The sequence below is a fragment of the Neomonachus schauinslandi genome, chromosome 16 (assembly GCF_002201575.2).
Source record: "Neomonachus schauinslandi chromosome 16, ASM220157v2, whole genome shotgun sequence".
In the NCBI taxonomy this organism is placed as follows: domain Eukaryota; kingdom Metazoa; phylum Chordata; class Mammalia; order Carnivora; family Phocidae; genus Neomonachus; species Neomonachus schauinslandi.
Genome location: NC_058418.1, coordinates 17,755,448 through 17,776,526, shown reverse-complemented (window position 1 = coordinate 17,776,526; position 21,079 = coordinate 17,755,448). Strand labels below are relative to the sequence as shown.

Here is a 21,079-nt window from a genome sequence, read left to right as displayed (position 1 = left end):
TAGATATTCTGTGTTCCGGATCCACCGCATAATAAGATTCCTTTATCTCTTGTTGTCATGGGAAGTATATATTAACTGATTAATATTAATGTGTTGGCTGATTAATATTAATAACCGAACCGATTCCTACTTCACAAGGCAACGATGTTGATGAGCGCCGCAAAGCCCCGACAGCTGTCGGGTTTTGGCAGTTTCCCCAGGGAGACGACAGAAGTCAATGCTGACCCCCTCCGCTGCACCTCGTTATGGACACCATCATTAGCGGTGTCTGTCAGAGCTTGCGTGGAAGTGTGTTTGGACTCTGATTGTGGCAATTAAAATCCTTGCCATCCAAGACAGCATATTTTATCATTTAAATAGCATTTTCCATTCTCCTAACATATTTTCCCAGTAACATTGTTAAATTAGGTGATAAAAGGTTATTTCTTGCTTCTGAAGTTGAAATACGTTACCATTATTCCTTATCTGCCTGGAATTAGAAAGGTTTGGATATTATATATTCTAAAGGTTTCATTATCAAAATTTGCCAGACTTTAGAAAACATTTTTTTTTTTTTGCCCTTGTTTTAATCAAAGATGGATGGAGCTTTCTTTGTCTTCTGACATCTGAGATTGCTTCCGGTATTTGGTGGAAAGGGAAGGGCCATTTTTCGCCACAGCCAAGGAGGTACCTCAGGGCTCAAGTGGGTCACTAGGGACCCCGGCTTACCTTCAGTTTGGAGCTGTCACTGTGCCACCTCCAGAAAGCCAAAGACAGGAAGGCCTGAGCGTCTTGTCCCTCTTGCCTACGGGGAAGGAACAACCAGAGGCTGCACCTTTAGCCAGTGGGGCTGGACTGGAGCCTGTCTGTGGCATGTGGCTTCCCTGTCCCGGTCTCCTCTCCAGCCACCCACCTGTCCAGCCCTAGCGCTTGCCTGGCCTGCATCTCAAATCCTTTCCTCTGGACTTCGAACCATCCACCCACCCACCCACCATCCACCCAGCCCAGCTGCCGTCAGTGTGCCCCCCACAGGCCATCTCCCCATCACATCTGACATGGAAGACCTCCCCACGCAAGATCCCCCCACCCACACCTCCCAGTAAATGTGCCATGAGCAGGGGCCGGGGCCGCACGCCTGGTAATGGCTCACTTTCCCCTAGTGCCCAGCATCCCCGAGTCTCCCTGTATCATGACTTCTTAGAGGCAGTGTCTCTGATGTGGCATTTTTGGCCGTGGGCTCTTGTAAGAACACATCTCTGCCTGAAGAGGAGAGAACATGGGCCGGTCCCAGATGTTGGGGGAATGGGTGACAGCGTCTCTGACATTACTTCGGCCAAGGGCGGGTGCTGGGGAAGCAGAGCTGCCAGTTTCTTCCTGAACTTTGAGGTTGATGTCAGTGTTCCTCTGAGCTCCTCTCAGCTGGGCAAGGTCTCGGCGGAAAGGGTTCACTCTGTGCTGATCATCAGAGTGAGAGATGCCAGCCCAGGGGCACCTGTCTGCAGCCCGGTGGGTCCTCATTCGCCTGAGGAGCTCAGCCCGGCAGAGCTGCCCTCACCTGGCCAGTCCAGGTCTCTCCCCACCCAGGACAGGGCTGCCGACTGGAAAATGGCCTCAGTATATTCCAGAAGCTGTCCCGAGCACAGAGGAAAGGTGTAATCCTTGGGAGGATTCCTTGCCCTGAACTTGCGCTCTTAATTAGGGGTGCAGCAGGGCAGACAGTGGTTGAAAGCTGGAAATACCGTTCCCAGGAGGTCCACCCCCCATGCGCCGTCCCCAGCACCCAGGATAGTGCCCTTCCTGTGCATTGCCAGCGCTTCCCAAATCCCTGCCATCTCCAACCACAAATGCTCGCAAAAAGCCTCAGGCATTCAAAACCTGCTGCATCGTGTTCACGCTGCCCACTGCCCACACCCCCGTGTGTCCTGTGCCCTCCCTGCCCCACACGTGTCATTACACAGCACCCCTCACTCTGTAACCACCTCCCCAACAAGCAGAAAACAAGCTCGTTGCCGTTGTAAGCATCCCGGCGTGATTTATGGCCATCATCACAATATTTTGTTTGGAGCTGTAAACCTCCAGACATAAATCAAGTCATTAGAAGGAATGACATTTAATCCTGCAGAAGATGCCTCGGTGGGCTGAGCAGCCCTCACCCAGCTAGCGAATCATTCATTCTAGAGAGGCCGGCCCCATACACACCTCCATGGGCAGCTCCGCGTCTGCACCACACACAGGTGCGGCAAGCCAAAGGCACACGCCGAGCTGCTTTTGTTTCTTGGAATAGCATATTCACAACCGCAAAGAGATGCCCCAAACACACGCCTGGGAATCCAGACGGGAGTCTTAATTCCGCAGGAGAAGCACGCAGCCGGGTGGGGCTGTCTCTGCCCGTGATGGCTCGCGTCGTCCTGAGATCTGCCGCTGGTCGGACTTCAAAGGAAGCAGGGAAACAGCTCAGAACTGTCTTCAGCTCTCCTTGGACAGAGACCCCCACCACTTGGGAGCAGCCATTACACGGGACCATATTCTATATGCGAGACCGGAGGGTCTAATTTCCAGAAGACACCTGCTGAGCTTGAAGGGGAGGTTCAGGGACCTCAGAGAGTGCCTTCCGGGAACCCTGCACCCCCACCCTGCCCTGGCAAACAGCATCGGGCTCCCGACACATGGTGCCTCTCATAGTTAAGGAGGCATCCCCAAAATGCTGGAGAGGGGAGGGGACTGAGGGTCTCGGCTGAGGGATCGCCTTAAAGACTTCGGCAAATTCTCAGTGCACATGACAATTGTGAAAATTCCGGATGACATTTCCAGGGTTTAGTTCTACTTAATATTCCTGTGCTCAGAGCTAATGAGGGTGTTGTTATGCGGCGTTATGTTGGCTGCGTGTTTCAAGGATGTCGGAAGTCGCAGGGCTGGGATGCATGGCTTGTGTCTGGACAGTTTCTACGCACACTCTGCACTGTCTCCAGCTGAGAGCTTCTTTCTGCAAGCCTTACCCAAGTCTTGTGTCTCTGGGTCCATGTGGCCTAACTCAGGGCTGGGTCTTTGTCCTCTATCAGCCCCTCTGTCCGCCTGGACCTCCCTCTGACAGCATGTGGGGGCAAAGACATTTTCCTGCCCTCCCCCTCACACCCCGACTCACCAAGCCCTGCAGCCCTCCTTCCCTTTCTCCTCTCCCTGCACTGACTGAGCTTAGGCGCCCCATCCCTCACCTGCATTAGGATGTAAGAACCCTACCCAGTTTTGCCTTTCCTTTCCCACTGGCCTCCAGAAGGACCTTTGAATATACAGCCGCCGGGCCCCTCTGGCGGGGGTGGGGAGGGGTGTGTGTGGGGCTGGGTGCACAGGATCTGTGAGTCTTTGAGTGAGTGTGTGATGTGGATATGGAACTCAGCCCAGCCCACTGTGGTGGGGCAGTGAGAGGAGAGGATGTTTCCTCCCCAGGATGGCCTGGGGGTGCTGTGGTCAGGCCACAGCCAGCCCACTGTGGCCCTCTGCTGTCCAAATCCCAGGGCACCGGGCTGGGCAGAGCCAAGGGCTGGCAAGCCAGAAGGGAGTGGAGGTGGGTGTTGGCTAGATGTCCAGGGACAGTGGTGTCCCCACAGTCAGCATCCAGCAAGGCAAAGATTAACGCGGTACTCCAGGCCTTACCCCTCAGGGAAGCTGGCCAGAGGCTTCCTGAGCTGCTGGTGGCCCGGTCCTTGCCTGGATCTGACTTGACGTCCAAGGGGCCGGGAGTCCCCTCTCCTCTCCGATGTGGACTGCAGCTACCCAGACCTGTGGCAGGGGCTCCCGGGTGCTCCAAGCACCCGCAGGCCTCCCCTCGCAATCTGTGATTCGCTAGAGGCTCCGTTCTGCTCAGGGGCACGTGGGATGACCCCTGAAATGCAGTTGCCATTCAGAGATCTCTGTGGTACTGGAGGAGAGCCTGGGGCTGCAGCTGCCTGTGCACAGAGCTCAAGCCAGGCAGGGAGGGAGGGCTTGCTGCCCAGTCTCGGGGCCCCTCTGGGTACAATCCGTGGACAGTGGTGACCACCCGTACGCGGCCTCTGGGGCGCTCTTCCAAGGATCGGCGCATCCATCCCAGAGCCCCTGGGCAGCCCCTTTGCAGTCCCACCTCCAGGAGCCTGCCTCCCCGGGGGGGCCTGGAGGGCCTTCCTGAGGACAGAGCATCTCTGGCCACAGGAACAGAGCTGCTGGGGACTGGGGTGCTTCAAAGAAGCATCGGCTAGAATCGATTTACTTTTGTGGCTCTCGGGGTATGGAAAGCAGCAGGTGGGACGGGTCTGACAGCCACAGGCCAGCTCAGTAATTGACGCCCCAGCCGGAATGACACATCTTGAAGCCAGCTGGAGCTGGACCGATCGTTATCTTGTGCCTGGGCCACCACACTCATGAGGCTACCCCACCGGCGGCTTCTGATGGCCTGACTATCACGGGGCTGGGCCAGGCGGTGTTGCTGGCTCTTTCCCTGCAAACAGGCTGCCCCCCACTGGGGCCACCTCAGCCTCAGGCTCCAGCATGACCCACTCGTGTTTTATTTCTTGGAAACCTCTAGTAGGAATTCACCAATACTTAAGCCAAATTAGGCCTCTGATGGCCGAATAGGAGGAGTCCCATTTGACGCGGCCACAGCAGCCCAGAGCCTGAGCGGGGGCTCCCTGTGGGCTCTGGACAAAGGCAGACTCAGGCCAGGCCTGCTGCCGGGGCTGCAGGTGATTGGCTGCCACTGGCCTGCTTCCTCTCCTCTGAGAAGGGCCAGTCGTCCCCCCTCAGTGGGCCCTAGACAGCCATGGGCCGTGGACCGTGCTCCTGCACACACATATGTCTGCCCCAGCTCATCCCCTTCTCCCGCATCCTCCCTCTGCCCTCTGGACGTCTACACTCGGAGACCCATCGGCATCTCAGACTCAGTGAGGATCTGCTCCCTTTCCCAGGACATGACACCAGCGTCCCACGGCTCAAGCCAGAAACCACAATCTCCCTTACCCTGCTCCCAGTCAGTCCCCAAGTGGTATTGGCCCAGTGGCAATGCAGGAACTGGCTGGTAGCAGCCCACGAGGACCCAACCCCGTTTCCCATCAGTAGTGTTAAACATCCACCAGCACACCACCCTGTTGATTCTTCCTAAAATCGTCTTCATGTCTTCCTCCGCATTCCTCCATCAGCAGCTGCGCCTGGGCCTCAGACCTCTCCTCCCCGGACAGTGGCAGCCACCACTGACCGACCGGCCTTTCTGTTTCTGTCTTCAGCTCTTCGTGTCAGAGTGGTCCTTAAATTCAAAATAGCTCCCAGCTCAAAGCCTTTGTAGACTTCCCTTGGGCCTTAGGACATAAGATCAGGTGTCTGTCAGGACCAGAGGGCCCCTTGCTTGCTGCCCCCCACCGGCCTCAGTGGTCCCACCATTTTTTGAAACCCTTCAGTCTCTATGTCCCTTCATCCCATAAGGCCACCACCTTCTGCCAGGAATGCCCTCATTACCCCCACGTGCCAATTAACAGTCGCTACCTTAGGGAGACCTCCCCTAGTGCCCTGGGCTTGCTGCCACCGCACATGGAATTACTGTCCGGCGCCTCAATTCCCCGCTAGACTGTAAGCTCCACGAGGGCAGGGGCCATGACTGTCCCGTTCATGGCCAAGACACTGTTACCAGTGTGTAAGATGGTGCCGGGCACACGCACGCGCTCCATCTGTGAGTGAATGGACAGACGCTGTTGGCCAGCACGACTGAGTTCTGCTGTCTGGTCTTGCTGCCTACACACTGAAAGAACACATGAAGGGAGGAAAGGCGTGACCCGCTTTAAGCCATGTGCCATGTGCTCTCAGAAACTGGGTACCGGCGTGAACACACACGCTCCCCACCCAGAGCACGCATGCCACGTCACGTGGCAGGATGCAGGCACAGAGAAGTAGGGTGATGCCTCCCCTTGGTATGCATGGTGTACCACATCGGTTCCACGTGACATGCACACTTGGAGGTACAGTGCAGTGCATGGCACCTGTGTGCGGGGGCCCCACAACCCCCCCAAACATGGTAGGAATCACCCCCAGGCTCTGACAGAGGAGAGCTTTGCAGCAGGAGCTGGGGACCCCCTCCCTTGTGCATAGGCGGGCACACTGGGGGGGCAGGGGGGATGCGCAGGGACATCCCACCCCCCAAGTGATGGGCAGATGGGGGGCGTGGAGCAGCAGGACAGCTGTTGGGTTTGCAGACCGGCTAACCGGCTGGCTGGCTGACTGACAGGCAGCTCCAACGCTCCACTCTGACAGCTGCAAGGGAATTCACAGCCAAGGCTGAGCTGACAGGGAACTACCCCGTTGAATCGTGGATCCTAATCACGGAGGCGAGGGAACGGAATCGCTAAACAAAACAAGTAGTGGTCAGAGCCGTCAGGAGCCCATCAGCCCGAGACGGGAAGATTCCCGCTTCCCTCCTCTGCAGACAGGTCCCAGAGTCCCCGAGCTGGTGCAGGAGCTGGGCTCAGAGAGACTCAGCTGCTTCGAAGGTGACCCGGGGGTAGGAACCCGGGGAGCCCGCAGCTTCGCTCCCATGGGCTCTCTCTGTGCCAAGCACTGTGCATGTTTCATTTGAACATTTATGGACCTGCAAGATGAGTCTTTTTATTCCGTTTTACAGATGAGGGAACTAAGGTTCGCTGAAGTCAAGGGATTTGTCCAGGGTCACACAGCTATGCTCTTGCTCTCGTTTCTTTTAAAATATAGGACCCCTCGTTAAAAGCTGTTACTCAGAGAGGAGTCTCCAGGCGAAGGGAGGGAAAGCCCCTGCTCTGGTCTGGGCCAAAGATCAGGGGCTACTGTGTCACCGCACCATGAGTTTGGTTGTCTCCGAGCCCACCCGCACAGGCTGTCCCCTGGGCCTGGGACAGCAGGTGGGCACGGCTCTGGCTGTGGCTGGTCTCCAGGCCATGCATGAGCCCGAGCAGGGAATTTAATGAGTTGGATTTTCCTGCCATCACAAGTGAGAATTTAAGACCCTTTGGTGAGGCTCCTTCCATCTGAATTCTGTGCCTGGAGTCCAGGCTGCCCGCTAATTGCTGAGTGTGTTTAAACTTCAGTTTTGCATCTCATCTGCATAAATTAACAACCTGCCCAGAGGAAGGGAGCAGCTCAGGATGAGGCATCAGAGGCCGATGGGGGCAGCGGGGTGGGGGGGGGGTTTGCCCCTCAAAAGGGCAGAGCCTGAGCTGGTGGGAGAAGAGCCAGGGCGGGTGTGGCCACCTGGAGGCCACAGGCCCCGTCCTGGTGCCCCACGGTGGCAATGGGAGGCAGCCAGTGCATCGTAGATCTGACCGCACCACCTGGGTGGGGGTGGACAGACCCCTCAGCCCGGGCAGTTCCCGTCTGCATCTTGCCACTCGGCTGGCAGCTGCTGCCCAGACACACGGACCCTTCCGCAGATGCCAGGCTGAGCTGGAGAAGCTCCTCCAGGGGCTGGCAGGCTCCAGCCGGGACCCTGGGTCCGCCCCTGCTGGGAGAAGCCCATGCCCATCCTCACTTCCAGGGGCAGCTCTCCGTCTAGGCAGCATCAGCCTTTTCAAGAGCATTTATTGAGCTCCTGCTGTGTGCCAGGCACGTTGCCAGACTGTCTGACTCAGACGAGACATGGTCCCTGCCCCAGAACATCGAGAACTAACACGATCTTTCACTACTGATCAGATCACCTAGCCCATTTGGGGAAATACTTTCTTACCTCTTCCAGGCTGTTCCTTGCCCTGCCTCCAGAGTGCTCTGAAGTCACATTAGCACCACCCCCCACCCACCGCCACCGCCGTGTTATGGGTTGAACTGTGTTCCCTCACCCAAATTATGTTGGAAGTCTCAACCCCTGGGACCAATGACCGTGACCTTATAGATCCTTTGCTGATGTCATCAAGTCTGGATGAGGTCATTTGGGTGGGTCCTAGGGCGAAATGGCTGGTGTCCTTGGAAGAAGAAGAAAAGGCCCACAAGGGAGGACAGCCATGTGAAGAGGGGAACACAGGCTAGGCCTCAGTGGTCACAAGCAGGGAACGCCTGGGGCTGCCAGAAGCTAGAACTAGAAGCTGTGGTGGGCACACGGCTTTCATTCCAGACACAGCCTCCAGAACTGTGAGAGGATAAATGTTGGTTATTTTAATGGCTTCAAATACCAGCTTTGTGGTACCTTGTGACTGCAAGCCTTAAGAAGTCAGTATACCCCTTGCGATGGTGAATTTTGTGTCGACTTGACCGAGCTATCGTGCCCAGATGTTTGGCCAGATACCAATCCAGATGTTACTGTGAAGGTATGTTTTTAGAGGTGATCAGTATTTAAGTCAGTAAGCTTTGAGAAAGGCAGATCACCCATAATGTGTCAGAGAAAAGCCTGAGGTCCTCCAAGGAGGAAGGAATTCGGCCTCTAGGTGGGCCCTCAGCCTCAACCTGCAATGTCGACTCTTCCCTGCATCTCCAACCTGCTGACCGGTCCAGCAGGTTTGGGATTTGCCAGCCTTCCACAAGAGCCAATTCCTTAAAATAAATTCCCCCTTCCCCCTCCCCCCATATGTGGATCCTAGTCGTGGAAGACTAATTGAGCCCCTCCTTCAGAACCCTTCCATGCTTCCTGTGGAGTGGGGCCTGGGCGTTCCCTCGGGGCTTCCTCCCCTGACCCCAGCAAGCAGCACACCCTCCTGGCTGCGTTTCTCCTGCCAGCATCCAAGCTTCCCACCTTGCGGCTCACCAGCACTGTGTGAGGACCCGAACACCGCCCAGCCGTTCAGGCTGCCCCCTGGACCATACGTGAGGCTCAGGAGCTGCTTCTTTCTAAGGAGGACGTGACATAGCAGAACAGGGCAAGGCTGCTCATCCACCAGATGCACCTGCCAGGGAATCTGGCTAGGACCAAAACTTTGTGTCTCATACGTGGTGGACACCAAGATGCAGTGGGGGCCTCGTTTTCAGTGTCTTCCCCGCTCAGGCCAGCCTGAAACCCCTGGAAGTTTCCTGGCCTGATGGGCAGCATTAGTGGACATGTGGGGAGACGGCACAGATGGTTGTGGCCATGCAGGCTCAGCCACCAGAAGATCCAGGACATGGAAAAGGAGCCAAGGAAACGCAGTTGGGGGTAGCTCTGGGGATCCAAGAACCACAAGCTGAAACTGCACAGAGCAGGGACTGTGGGCTCACACCCATGCCTCATGACCCATGTTGGCCCCTTCCGTTCTCTGCCATCTGTTTCCCTTTGCGGGTCCGACTCCTTCAGGACCGTCCTACCTGCCTCCAGGCCACAGTGTTCAGAGCAGCAGGACCCTCTCTCCATGATCAGGGCCTGGGGCTGGGATTTGAGCAGCCAGAAGAGCAGTCACACTCCTCAAACATGGTCAACCGAGGGCTCATGTGGCACCTTCCAGCCCTTTCTAGGAACTTGGGTCCTGTTTTTGACCCATGTCAGTGTCGCCAGTCTACACAGCCTGACCCTCAGAGGGTCCTGAGCATCAACGATGGGGGCTTTTGAATTGAACCCAGCAGGTCTCTCTCCTGTGACTTGGAGAGGAGTAGGCAGCAACCCTCTCCCCAACAGCCCACGTGCCTCTGAAGCCCCATCCACAGTTCTGCCCCAGACTCAGGCTGCACAGCCTAATTATAAGAAACTGGCCACGCAGGGGCTCCTGGGGGGCTCAGTCGGTTGTGTCTGACTCTTGATTTCGGCTCAGGTCATGATCTCAGGGGTCCTGGGATTGAGCCCTGAGTCAGGCTCAACGCTCAGCGGGGAGTCTGCTTGGGGATTCCCTCTCCTTCTCCCTCTGCCCCTCCCCCAACTCACACACGCTCGCTCGCTCTCTCTTTCTCCCTTTCTTGCAAATAAATAAATCTTAAAAAAAAAAAAAGAGGGGTGCCTGGGTGGCTCAGTTGGTTGGACGTCTGCCTTCAGCTCAGGTCATGGCCCCAGGGTCCTGGGATTGAGCTTAGGGTCAGGCTCCCTGCTCAGTGGGGTGTCTGCTTCTCCCTCTCCCTTTGCCCCTCTGCTTGTGCTCTCACTCTCTCACTCTCTCTCTCTCAAATGAATAGATTAAAATCTTTAAAAAAAAATAAAGGTGATGTGTCAGTTTTCCGTATTTATGAAAAAAAAAAAAGAAAGAAACTGGTCACATACACCATCATCAGCCTTTTCCTCCCCTTGGCAGGTAACCAGTAAGCTTTTCAGCCAAACACTCTGAAGAAAACCCTGAGCCAATGAAGAGTTCACAGTGTGGCGCCCACTTGGCAGTCCCAATAACTCTCGCCTTGTTTATTCTCACCAGTGCTCACTCTTATCATACAGCATGTGTTTCAACCACTCTGCAAATGTCATCTGTCCAGAAAGAGAAAGCGGTTGTTTTTTTCTTATCGTGCAGGGGATGGAGCTCCCTTACAGATTGTTAACATTATGTTGAAAGGAGAAGACAGGTAACTCAGACGCCGAACATGGAGCATGTACATGACTTGCCTTGGGATTCTCCTGTCGCAGGGAAGGGGGGTGGGAGGCAGCAGAGACGTGTGGTGGCATTGGTGCCATCGGATGGAAAAGGCTGGTGGTGGTTATATTGAAGCCGAGTCCCCGCCGCCCCATAAGTCCCCCCCCCCCATGGTACCAATTCTGGTGGCTCCTGGTGGTCCTATGTCCTCATGTGTGACGCAGAGGTGGGGGCTCTTAGCTGTCTTTCCCCGTCACTCCACAGAGCTGTCCAGAGTGCTGAAGTGCAGCCCACTGGGCATACGCAGACCCCGTCCTCAAGGCACCCAAGGCTGCAGACCTTCACTTGCTCAGAGCTAGGGGTGGGCTTTGCTTTGGCTTTTATCCAAGCAGTGCATCGAGGAGTAGCTTCCTCCACAGAAAAAGTGGGGACAGTGGGCCCCTGGCAAGGGGGGAGCATGTTACATTTCCTTCATTAAGTTTCTGTCTTTATTCCAAAATGGCATATGGGATAGGGGCAATCTTTGCCAAATGAGCTATAATAAGTTTAAAGGCCGAGAACGTACAGCCTGTGGCATATTCAGGCTCCACCTAAGGTCTGTTGTTGGGTTTTCCACAAGACCTTTTCTTTTCAAAGGGGGCAGTTGCAGCCAGGTTGGCTTTATTGGGTAAAAGTGGCCAAGAGGTCAGAGATGCCCTGAGCCCCAGGCTTTGTCCATCAGGAATGTTCTCTCCAGCCTTTAAGTGGACCAACCCGGAAAACCTCTTGAGGCTCAGCATCCTTCTGTCCAGTCTGCACAGATAAAAAAAGGACAGGCCCCACGGCCCACCACCCTCCAGGCTGTGAGGACAGTGCCAGGAGGTCACAGCTGTAGGGCTTGACATCTCCCTAAGCACATCCTCACCCAGCTCCACCGGCTGGCAGGGTGCCTTTTGTGAGTGGCTCCTGAGTCCCACTCTTGGCCAAATCTGGCATGACTCATTTGCTCCAGAAAATGAATATAAATAAGCACCACCGTACCTTGACAAGTTGACAGGATTGACAAGCAGAGTAAATTCCTGTATCTGAGACTCTGAGGAGGAGAGGTGATTTAGCAGAGCCAGCTGCCATCACCAGAAGAAAATAATTAAGGAAACCCAGCAGCGTGGAGGGAAAGCTGAGTGTGCAGCAGGTCCCTTCTGCTGAAGGGATCTGTGATGACTGGCTGCAGGAGGAAACCCTCACATGGCAGAAAGAAATGGGCTCAAGAAGCTCATGCAGGGATGAGGCAGAGCAGGGGAGGGGTGGCCAGCAGGAAGGAAGTAAGCTCTGGGCTGAGAGGGGGACCCTGGTGAGGGGCTCCATTCTAAGAGACTCCTCTCTCAGGCCAAGTACCCACTGCCTGCACCCCATACCCTGAGGGGGGCAGCCGGTTCTACATGGAGCTTCCCCTCAGTCTCCGTGGAAGAGTCTGGAAGCCTTGTTTCAGAGTTCCTCCATATGTACACACATATTGCCCGTAAGCTTGGGAATGCCCAGGAAGTTATGGACACTCTGTCCTCTGCCCGGAGAAGGGCACACCCCTGTTCCCAGCCCAAAGGGATCCAAGAAAAATACTGCAACAGAAGAAAGATGCAACGTGCCCAAGTTCCACTTTTGCTTCACTTTTGGAACTCGAAGAAGTTCCCAGGAGGCTCAGGGAATGTAGGCTTTCCATCCCAGGGCTGACCTTGGTCCCCACCTCCTCACTAGCTGGAGAGTGAAGGAGATGTATAGGCACAACTTCAGACTGACCAGTATGAGGCCAGGGTCACAGCAATGGCTGAACCTGTAAAACGACCTTGTGGAGAAATTGCCAGGGCCCCCGGGGTCAGGGACTGGATGTCCTCTCACCACCTGGGTTCCAGCCACTGGACCTATGCCTAAGTACACTGAGACAGCAGGGGACAGGGGCTGGGCCACCAGAACATCTCACGCACACAGCCCAGAACAGCCAGAACTTGGCCAGGTGTGCCCCGTCCTGCCAACTGGAAGTTCAAGCCTTCTCTTTAAAGGGTAGCTGGTGCTGATTGTGACGGTGGCTTTCAACAAAGCCTCAGAGTAGAAGCAGCCACTTACAGGCACCAGAGCAGGAAGAGCCCCTGGTGCCTCAGTGGCCAGGCAGGGTTGGGGGAAGGAGGCCAGAACTCCTAAATAGGTTCCCCCAAAGGAAATCGTCTTGTTTTACTAGGACCTCCCCCAAGACCAACCAGAGTATGAAGCAGAATCCTCCATCCAGCCGAAGGTTCACTTCCCAGAGCTTGTTATCCTGGGTGACTTCGGCCCCAGCCTAGCTAAAGGGCCTCCTTGGGGGGAAGAGGGAACATCGTGGAGTGTGGTCAGCAATGCACTGATCTGTCTCCATCTCCAGTGACAAGTGCTTGCCGGACAGTCACTCTGTGCCTGGGCTCTGCTTAGGCCTTTGCAGGAGACCGGGGTGAGCAGGAGGTGGCCAGCTCACGCCAGAGTCCCAGGGCCAGCTGAGTTGGCCAAAATCTCAAAGGAGGTGCTTAGGTTAGGGGACTTCCCAGAGCAAGTAGGGAGACCCCAGTCCAAGGGAAGGAGTGTGTTCCACTCCCAGGCCTGTGCGTGTGAAAGTGTGGGTGTGAGTGTGTCGTATTCCGAGCACAGAAAGTCCACATCGATTAGAGCAAGGGCTGAGCCAACGGCCATAGAGAGAGGATGGACAGAGCTTTCCGAGGGTCCTTTCCCCGTGACTTAATGACAGCGAGGTTGCACGGGGGCAAGGGGCGGTGCTGTGGGGTTCCCGGCTCTTCCATGGAGCAGGTGGCCACCTTTCGAGACCTTCCAGGTCATATCAGGAGGTGAGACACTGAGAAGCCATCATCAGCTGGGAACCAGTGGGACCACATCTTGCTGCACTCCCATTTTCCATATGGGTAGGGCAGTGGAGGGGCACTCACACTGAGCCGTGCCTCCCTGAACTGCGCCCAACCCAAGTGCCCTCCAGCCCGGGGGCCCAACCGTCCAGAGCCCGTGAGCAGGTCCTTGGGAGCCACGTGGTACTTCTGTCACTAATACTGTCCTCTCTGCTTTTCAGGAATAAAGTTCAGCATCAGGCCGCAGCAGCCCTACAACGTGAGTTCTGAGAGTCATAAATCTCCGCACCGGCCGCCTGGGGAGAGTTGGGGAGGGCAAGGAAGAAACTCTGGAGCTCATGTCGAATCCATTCTTGGAAAGAAAAACATGCCCGGTCCTTCCCAGGAGCCCCGGGAACAAAGCCCAGGGCTTTGGAACCATGAATGTCCCCTTCCTGTTAGCTGGCGGCTTTGGACTTGTGCTAATAGATGCGGTAAATCTGAGCCAGCCTCCTCGGGCCGCCAGCTCCCTGCCCGGTCCCGCGCCACGCGGAGGTTCCTGGGAGGCCTGCGCCATCTCGTGGCTCAAAAGACCCTTGCACCTCTGGCCTCAAGACCATGGCCGGCGAGGGGTGGGGGCCTTCGGGGACTGGACCTGGGCTCAGGCCAGAGGGGTCCCATCCCACAGGGTCAGCTGGTCTCCTTCTCCCTCACCCGGAAAAAAAATCTCAGGCCACAGAGGGGGCAGGGACCCCGGCCGTAGTGAGGGCCTGCCTTTTGTGCCCCCCAGTCCCCCGCTGATAACTGTCCTGCCCCCCCCCATAACCATTTCTCTTCTTGCCCCAGGACCTCCCACCAGGCAGTTCCCAGGATGGTGACTTGAAGGCACCTACGGAAAAGGTCCCCAGAGACTTGTCCAGCCGGGCCCCGAGGGGCTCCCGCCTGCTGGTGCCCGACCGGCCTCAAGCCCAGCTAAACGTGGGGACCCGGCTCCGGCCCCGGCAGCGCCGCCGGCGGCTGCTTATCAAGAAAATGCCGGCTGCGACAGCCATCCAGGCCAATGGCTCGGCCGGCGCCTTGGCGCGGCCGGCACCCTGGGCCCCCGACGGCCACTGGGTCACCCTGCACCACAGCCAGCAGGAGCGCAAGCGGGTGATGCAGGAAGCGTGTGCCAAGTACCGGGCCAGCAGCAGCCGCAGGGCGGTCACCCCCCGCCACGTGTCCCGCATCTTCGTGGAGGACCGCCACCGCGTACTGTACTGCGAGGTGCCCAAGGCGGGCTGCTCCAACTGGAAGCGGGTGCTCATGGTGCTGGCGGGGCTGGCCTCGGCCACCGCCGACATCCAGCACGACACCGTGCACTACGGCAGCGCCCTGAAGCGGCTGGACACCTTCAACCGCCAGGGCATCCTTCACCGCCTCAGCACCTACACCAAGATGCTCTTCGTCCGCGAGCCCTTCGAGAGGCTGGTCTCCGCCTTCCGCGACAAGTTCGAGCATCCCAATAGCTACTACCACCCCGTGTTCGGCAAGGCCATCCTGGCCCGGTACCGGGCCAACGCCTCCCGGGAGGCCCTGCGGACGGGCTCTGGCGTGCGCTTCCCCGAGTTCGTCCAGTACCTGCTGGACGTGCGCCGGCCCGTGGGCATGGACATCCACTGGGACCACGTCAGCCGGCTCTGCAGCCCCTGCCTCATCGACTATGACTTCGTGGGCAAGTTCGAGAGCATGGAGGACGATGCTAACTTCTTCCTGAGCCTCATCCGGGCGCCGCGGAACCTGACCTTCCCCCGGTTCAAAGACCGGCACTCGCAGGAGGCGCGGACCACGGCGCACATCGCCCACCAGTACTTCACCCAGCTCTCGGCCCTGCAGCGGCAGCGCACCTACGACTTCTACTACATGGACTACCTGATGTTCAACTACTCCAAGCCCTTTGCGGACCTGTACTGACGGCAGGGGGCGGGGCGGGACAGCTGGCCACGGGCAGCCCAGCCCCACGCACCCGCACCTGTCCGCAGGGGCGTCCCACGCTCCGGGGACAGGAGGAGCCGTGACTGCTCGGTGCCGCTGGCCCTATGTGGGGGACAGAGGCCCGGGCCTTGGATGGGGCCTCTGGCCCTTGTCCCATCCCCACTTCCTCACTCTTCAGCTGAGGAAGATGCTGGGGGTTGAGCAGGACCCCAGGAGTCCCAGCTGCAGACACCCAGCTCAGCTAAGAGTCAGGATGACCAGGGAATTCTGAGGCCCAGAAGACGAGGGCCCCAGCGGTGAGGGACTTCCTGCTGTCCCTTCGCCATTGCCTTGTACCAAACCACATGGTTTGCAGCTTTTCTATGACCCAGGGGGAGGTTCCCTCGGAAGGAGGTTCCAAATAAAGCACATGGTTTCCAGAGTAGCAGTGTCTACCCTTTGTGTTGGAATGGGAACACATGGCCCCTTCCCTCTGCTGTGGGGGTTCTTTCTCCCTCCACAGGATGGCCTGAGCCAGGCCTCTGCAGGTCCGGCTGCAGGAAAGGGGGGGAGTGGCCTACGTGGGAGGGGGAGCGGAGGACCCAGGGGCTGCAGCACCCGTGGCTCAGGCTCCTGGGGCCAGCACTCGGTCACCTGGGGCCTCTGGTCTCAGTACCGGCCCATTTATCCCGAAAGGAGAAGCTCCACCTGTCCCTGTGGAGGCCCAATGGGGTCCCTTCCTGTTAGTCACTTTGCCAGGGGCCCTCTGAGGATCTGCCAGAGCTCCCTGGGCAAGCTGCCATGTGGGGATCCATGGGGCACAGCACAGGGGTCTCAGTGGGTGTGGCATTTCCGGGTGGGGAACGATGCTCTCCTCTCTCTCAGCGTGGCTTTCTCTCGAAGCTGTCATCTGCAGACCCCCGCCCCTGGCCTTGAGCCCTGGCTCCATTCACCTGACCAGACCACCTTAAAGCTTTCAGGACTGCCCACCCTTGGGGGAGGAGGAAGAGAAGCCCATAGGGGGAACCTCTCCAACAGTGTACCTTTTCCCGTGCAGTAATGGCTTTGAAATTGTCCAAAGCCAAGGTGGTTCTGTGAAAGGTCCCAGAGACAGTGTGTTGGAGCTTTGAGTGGGGCTGAGGCTGTGACTCTGTCGGGTCCCGTTTGTAATGGAAAGTGCTGCCTGTTTCTTTTTCTTTCTTTCTTTTTTTTTTTTTAATTTATTTGAGAGAGAGAGAATGAGAGAGAGAGAGAGAGAGAGAGAGAGAGAGCATGAGGGGGGGAGGGTCAGAGGGAGAAGCAGACTCCTCGCTGAGCAAGGAGCCCGATGTGGGACTCGATCCTGGGACTCCAGGATCATGACCTGAGCCGAAGGCAGTCGCTTAATCAACTGAGCCACCCAGGCGCCCAGTGCTGCCTGTTTCTAAAGGTCTGTCTGCCTGCTTTCAGGCCTCCTCTCTCCACCGGCCTGTGTCTGCTGCATGCCCTTCTGTATCTTTCTGTGGGCCCCTCTGCGGATCTCCCCAGGAGACTGCTCTCAGTCTGTCCCCACATGTTGGCGGAGACCCTGCTGGTCCCAAGGTGGCCATGCCGCTGGCTCCCAGCCAGCCTCATGCTGGCGTGTGTGCTGCTCCATCGCCCTTTCTGCCTCCGCCATGGGCTCCGGAAACATATGAAGGTGGGACAACGAACGAGGCCACCTCCCACCTGCTTGGGGTCACGGGCATCCAGGAACCGCGAGCAGGGTGAGGGCCCCCCTTCCCTGGGTTCCAGCTGGAGTGGCCTGGCCATCTGGCAGGAGGGAGCTCCGAGGGGCGGGAAGGAGGCTGTGGTCAGGGCCCGAGGGGCTCTTGGGTGTGGAGGCTCCAAGGCCAGGTCCGTCTGAGAGGAGGCAGGGAGGGACCCGGCCCAGGAACAGGTGCACCTAGGCTGCAGTGCTCGCAGTGAGAGGGAAGCCTCATGCACAATTAGTGTCTCCGGGCAGGGATGCATCTGGGGAAGCCTGAGGCCGGGTGTCACCATGTCATCCCATCAGCCAGGGGGACACCTGGAAGCCCAGCTTAGGCAGCCTGTGGGGCCCCTTCACCCACTGCTGCTGCTTGGAGCCAATTTGGATTGCCATGGGACCACCCTCCCACCGCATGCGTGCGTGCGTGCGTGTGTGCACGTGAGTGTGCGTGTGCCTGGGTGTGCGCACGTGCATGTGAGTATGCGTGTGCGTGCATGTACGTGTGCGTGTGCACGTGAGTGTGCGTGTGCCTTTGTGTGCGCGCGTGTGTGTGAGTGGTAGGCATCTGTCTGCCGGGTGTCAGTGTCTGGGGTGAAGGTGGTATGTACCATGCGTGAGCATGTGTATGTGTCGGGGTGGGGGAGGGTACCGCGGACAGTCCTCCTTCCTCTCTGGAACCATCTTGTGCTGCTCCCTCCCCGACCCATCTCTGCCCCTTTTCATCTGCTCACCATTTTGTGGGTATAGTCTGGAGGGCCCCAGGCTCTTCCCAGGGGTCAAGCAGGCCCGTGAAGTTGGGGAAATAACTCCAATCCCCAGTGCCCTTCCCCAGCTGCGTCCTCCAAATGGGGGCCTGTCTGGGGCAGCCCACAGTGAAGTCCCTGCCAGTCCTTCTTATCCTTCTGGGGCCTATGAGCCCCAGAAGCCCTGGAGTGCCTGGGGGAGGTGAGATGTCAAGTCTAGCCTGGTGGTCTCTGGCCTCAGACACATGACCAAACTCTCCTTCTCCCCTTGTCCCACCGGCCACACACACAGGGGCCCAGGACAGATGTGGTCAGGCCCTAGACCGAGAGACAGGCTTCCAGCACCCACTTCCCCTCCCAGGCAGGGCCCATTTGCCAACTTCATTCTCCAGGTTGAGCCTATTGATGAGGTTGGGAGCCCCAGGAGAACCCCGAGGCCAAGAGGTGGTCTGCTCTCACTCCCCCCATCTCCTCCTGGGCCTTTCCTCTCTGGGGAACACCCATGGCTGATCAAGGGGAATGCCTCCTGGTATCTCCCCACCACCCCATCCAGAGCTGGGCACTGAGGGCTCAGGAAGACCTCGGGCCCCGGAATGGAGCAGGTCGTCTCCAGGAGCTGGGGGCAGGTAGTCTGGGGCTGAACAGGGCCCATCTCTGGGGACCCATGCTGATGATACAATGATGCTGCATGAAGAATAAACAGGTACCCTGGGGTAGCCTGAGAGGAGCCTCACCTGGTAGGGGAGAGGATACAGTGTGTTAGCCCGGACTGCTCCTGCTGCAGGGCTGGGGGTGGGGGTTGAAGGAAGAGGCAGGGGGAGGGGAGGAGAGCATGGGAAAGCCCTGAGCTCTGATCCGTCCTGTCGGCCTGGCCTGGCTTGGAGGTGAGGCTGGTGCTGTACCCTGACTCATGCTGCTCAGAAGGGTAGTCTCAGCTATGAGGTGGCAGCAGACAGTATCCCGGAGTCTGGCTGGGCTGGGACCACTTGGGAACAGACGCTCCTGGCCCCTCCCTCACCTCTGCGCCTGCCTCCTGAAGGGAAGGGGGAGAGAGTAGGGGGCGGGGCTGCTCCCCAAAGCACAGGAAACCTAGGGCAAGTGGCAAGGGTCAGGGGTCAGAGGTCAGGAGTGAGTAGTTCCAAACCGTGGGGCCTAGGGTCTGCCAGCCTGAATCAAGCGCCATGGTGGGCCACGCTGTGCTGGCCTCCCCGGTAAATGCCTGATAGACCCCTCCCAGCAGTGCTGACCGTGTGCCTCGCCCCACAGGTGAGGAGACTGAAGCACAGAGCTGCACAGCGACAGCACCTGGAGCTGGGATCCCACCCGGGGAAGTGGGGCTGGGACCCCTCCCTATGTGTCGTCTCCGCCCCGCCCCCTCCACATCTGTGTGGCGCTGGGCGGGCCTGGAGGGCGCTGGGCGGGCGCTGGGCGGGCACTGGGCGGGCCTGGAGGGCGCTGGGCGAGCGCTGGGCGGGCGCTGGGCGGGCCTGGAGGGCGCTGGGCGGGCGCTGGGCGGGCGCTGGGCGGGCGCCGGTCTCCGCTGGCAAAGGCGGCACTCGGCCACCAGAGGGTGCCAAGTCCTCGCTCTTGAGCAGGGCCCAGGCTTTCCCCAGCCGGCCCACGAGGTGGCAGCAACACTCCTCGAGTGTGCAGCTGCAGGCGGGGTGGCGGATCCCCCAGCCCCACGCGAGACCGGGTCCCCAGCCTGGCCCCCGGAGTCAGCCGGTCTTCTGCCCTTTCTCCCTCCGTGGAGTCATGGAGGTCCTGCCTCTCCAGATATCTCTAGGCAGACCCAAAAGTCATTCCCAATATGCCAGCTCCAAAGGACCCACCGGCCCTAACTCCAAGCAGGAAAACAGGCCGAGTCCCCACCCCCACCCCACCCCACTCCCCCGCCTCCTCACGTGGGCCCAATGGGGCAGGCAGGTCCCAGGGTTGTCGCCAAAGTGCAGACACAGGGAGGACACAGAGCGTGGGAGGGCCCCGTGTCCAGCACCCCTGCTGGCTCCACTCCTGGTTTTGGCGGCAGGCTCAGACTTGCGGGAGGATCCTGACCTGCCTGCCGACCTTGAACACTGCTCTGTCTCATTGCCCTGGCAAACCCCAAGCCAGCCAAGCGCCCATCCCCCACTGCAGGAGGAAATGGTCACAAACCTCACAGGGCCATTAACGACCTGCTGTGTCTGTCCCCCGTTCCCCATGAGGGTGACCTCGGGCCTTCTATGACCTCAACACGCATGTACATGACACACTTACGCAGACGTGCTCCCCACACAGACCCGCACAGACCCATCCTCACGAATATACACCCAGACACAGACACAGATGCAAACACACATGCAGATACACACATGTGCTTGTGCACGCACAGCTGCACGCACACACGGACCCAGGTGCACACGGACACAGACATACGTCCACACACAGGCAGACACACACAGAAAGGCGCACAGCTAATGGTGGGCCTCTCCCTGCGGCGAGGTCGACAGGAAGGAGCGGAAAGGCTCTTGCTGTCTTCCATCATATTTATTTCTGCTCCTTCTTTTTTAAGATTTTATTTATTTGAGAGAGAGAGAGAGCCAAGCAGGGGGAGCAGCAGAGGGAGAGGGAGAAGCAGACTCCCCACTGAGCAGGGAGCCCGACAGGGGGCTCGATCCCAGGACCTCGGGATCATGACCTGAGCTGAAGGCAGCCGCTTCACCACCTGAGCCACCGAGGCGTCCTTCCGCTCCTTCTGCCCATCTCTCCTCTCTGCCCTTTCAGAGCCAGCCCTCCACGCACTCTGGGACCCCAAGCCCTTTGTCTCCCCTATGAAGACATCGCTGACGCACTCACCCCTCCTTCCCTGGGTCATCGGGCTTCCCTGTCAGCACCCCATCTTTGAAAACAAAAAAGCCATAGCCCCACATCCCCCCCCAGCTCTTGCCCTGTTTCTTTCCCCTCCTGCCGCTTGCCTTCACTGGCCTTTGACACTTGAACCTGCTGCCTTCCAGTACCCCCCAGGTACCCCCCCCCCCCCGCAACGTGGAAGCAGCTCGCTTCCATGTCTTCAACTACCCCACCTTCTGAATTCCACAGACACTGTCTACACACTCCCTGGATGAGCTCAGCGGTCTCACACCCTCACAATCCCTGCCCTGCAGACCCCTGCCACCAGCAGCCTAGCCCTCACCTCCATCAGCAGGTATAAGGGCCCGTCCATCCGTCAGAGCCTTGAATTTTGCCCCTATAGTCTCCCCTGCCCCAGGCTTCCCGTCTCGGCCCCCCATCCCTGGATCGGCCTGGACTTCCCCCTTCACACTCATTGTCTCTGCCCCCAAGTCCTGAGACCGTGTGTTCCCCTCCTTCTCCAGCGCCTTCATCTTAACATCTCCTGCCTGGGCTCCTGAAGCAAAAATAAACGAT

General features: G+C 58.2%; 1 protein-coding gene across 1 annotated transcript in view; it reads left to right on the top strand.

Annotated features, from left to right (window-relative positions):
• Positions 1-15,202, top strand: part of CHST8 (carbohydrate sulfotransferase 8) — a 65,271-nt gene extending 50,069 nt beyond the window's left edge. The window contains exons 2-3 of the mRNA XM_021701103.1: positions 13,492-13,529; positions 14,096-15,202. Of these exons, the coding sequence (XP_021556778.1) occupies positions 13,492-13,529; positions 14,096-15,202 (1,145 nt within the window). The remainder of the gene's footprint in view (positions 1-13,491; positions 13,530-14,095) is intronic.
• Positions 15,203-21,079: the final 5,877 nt, after the last annotated feature.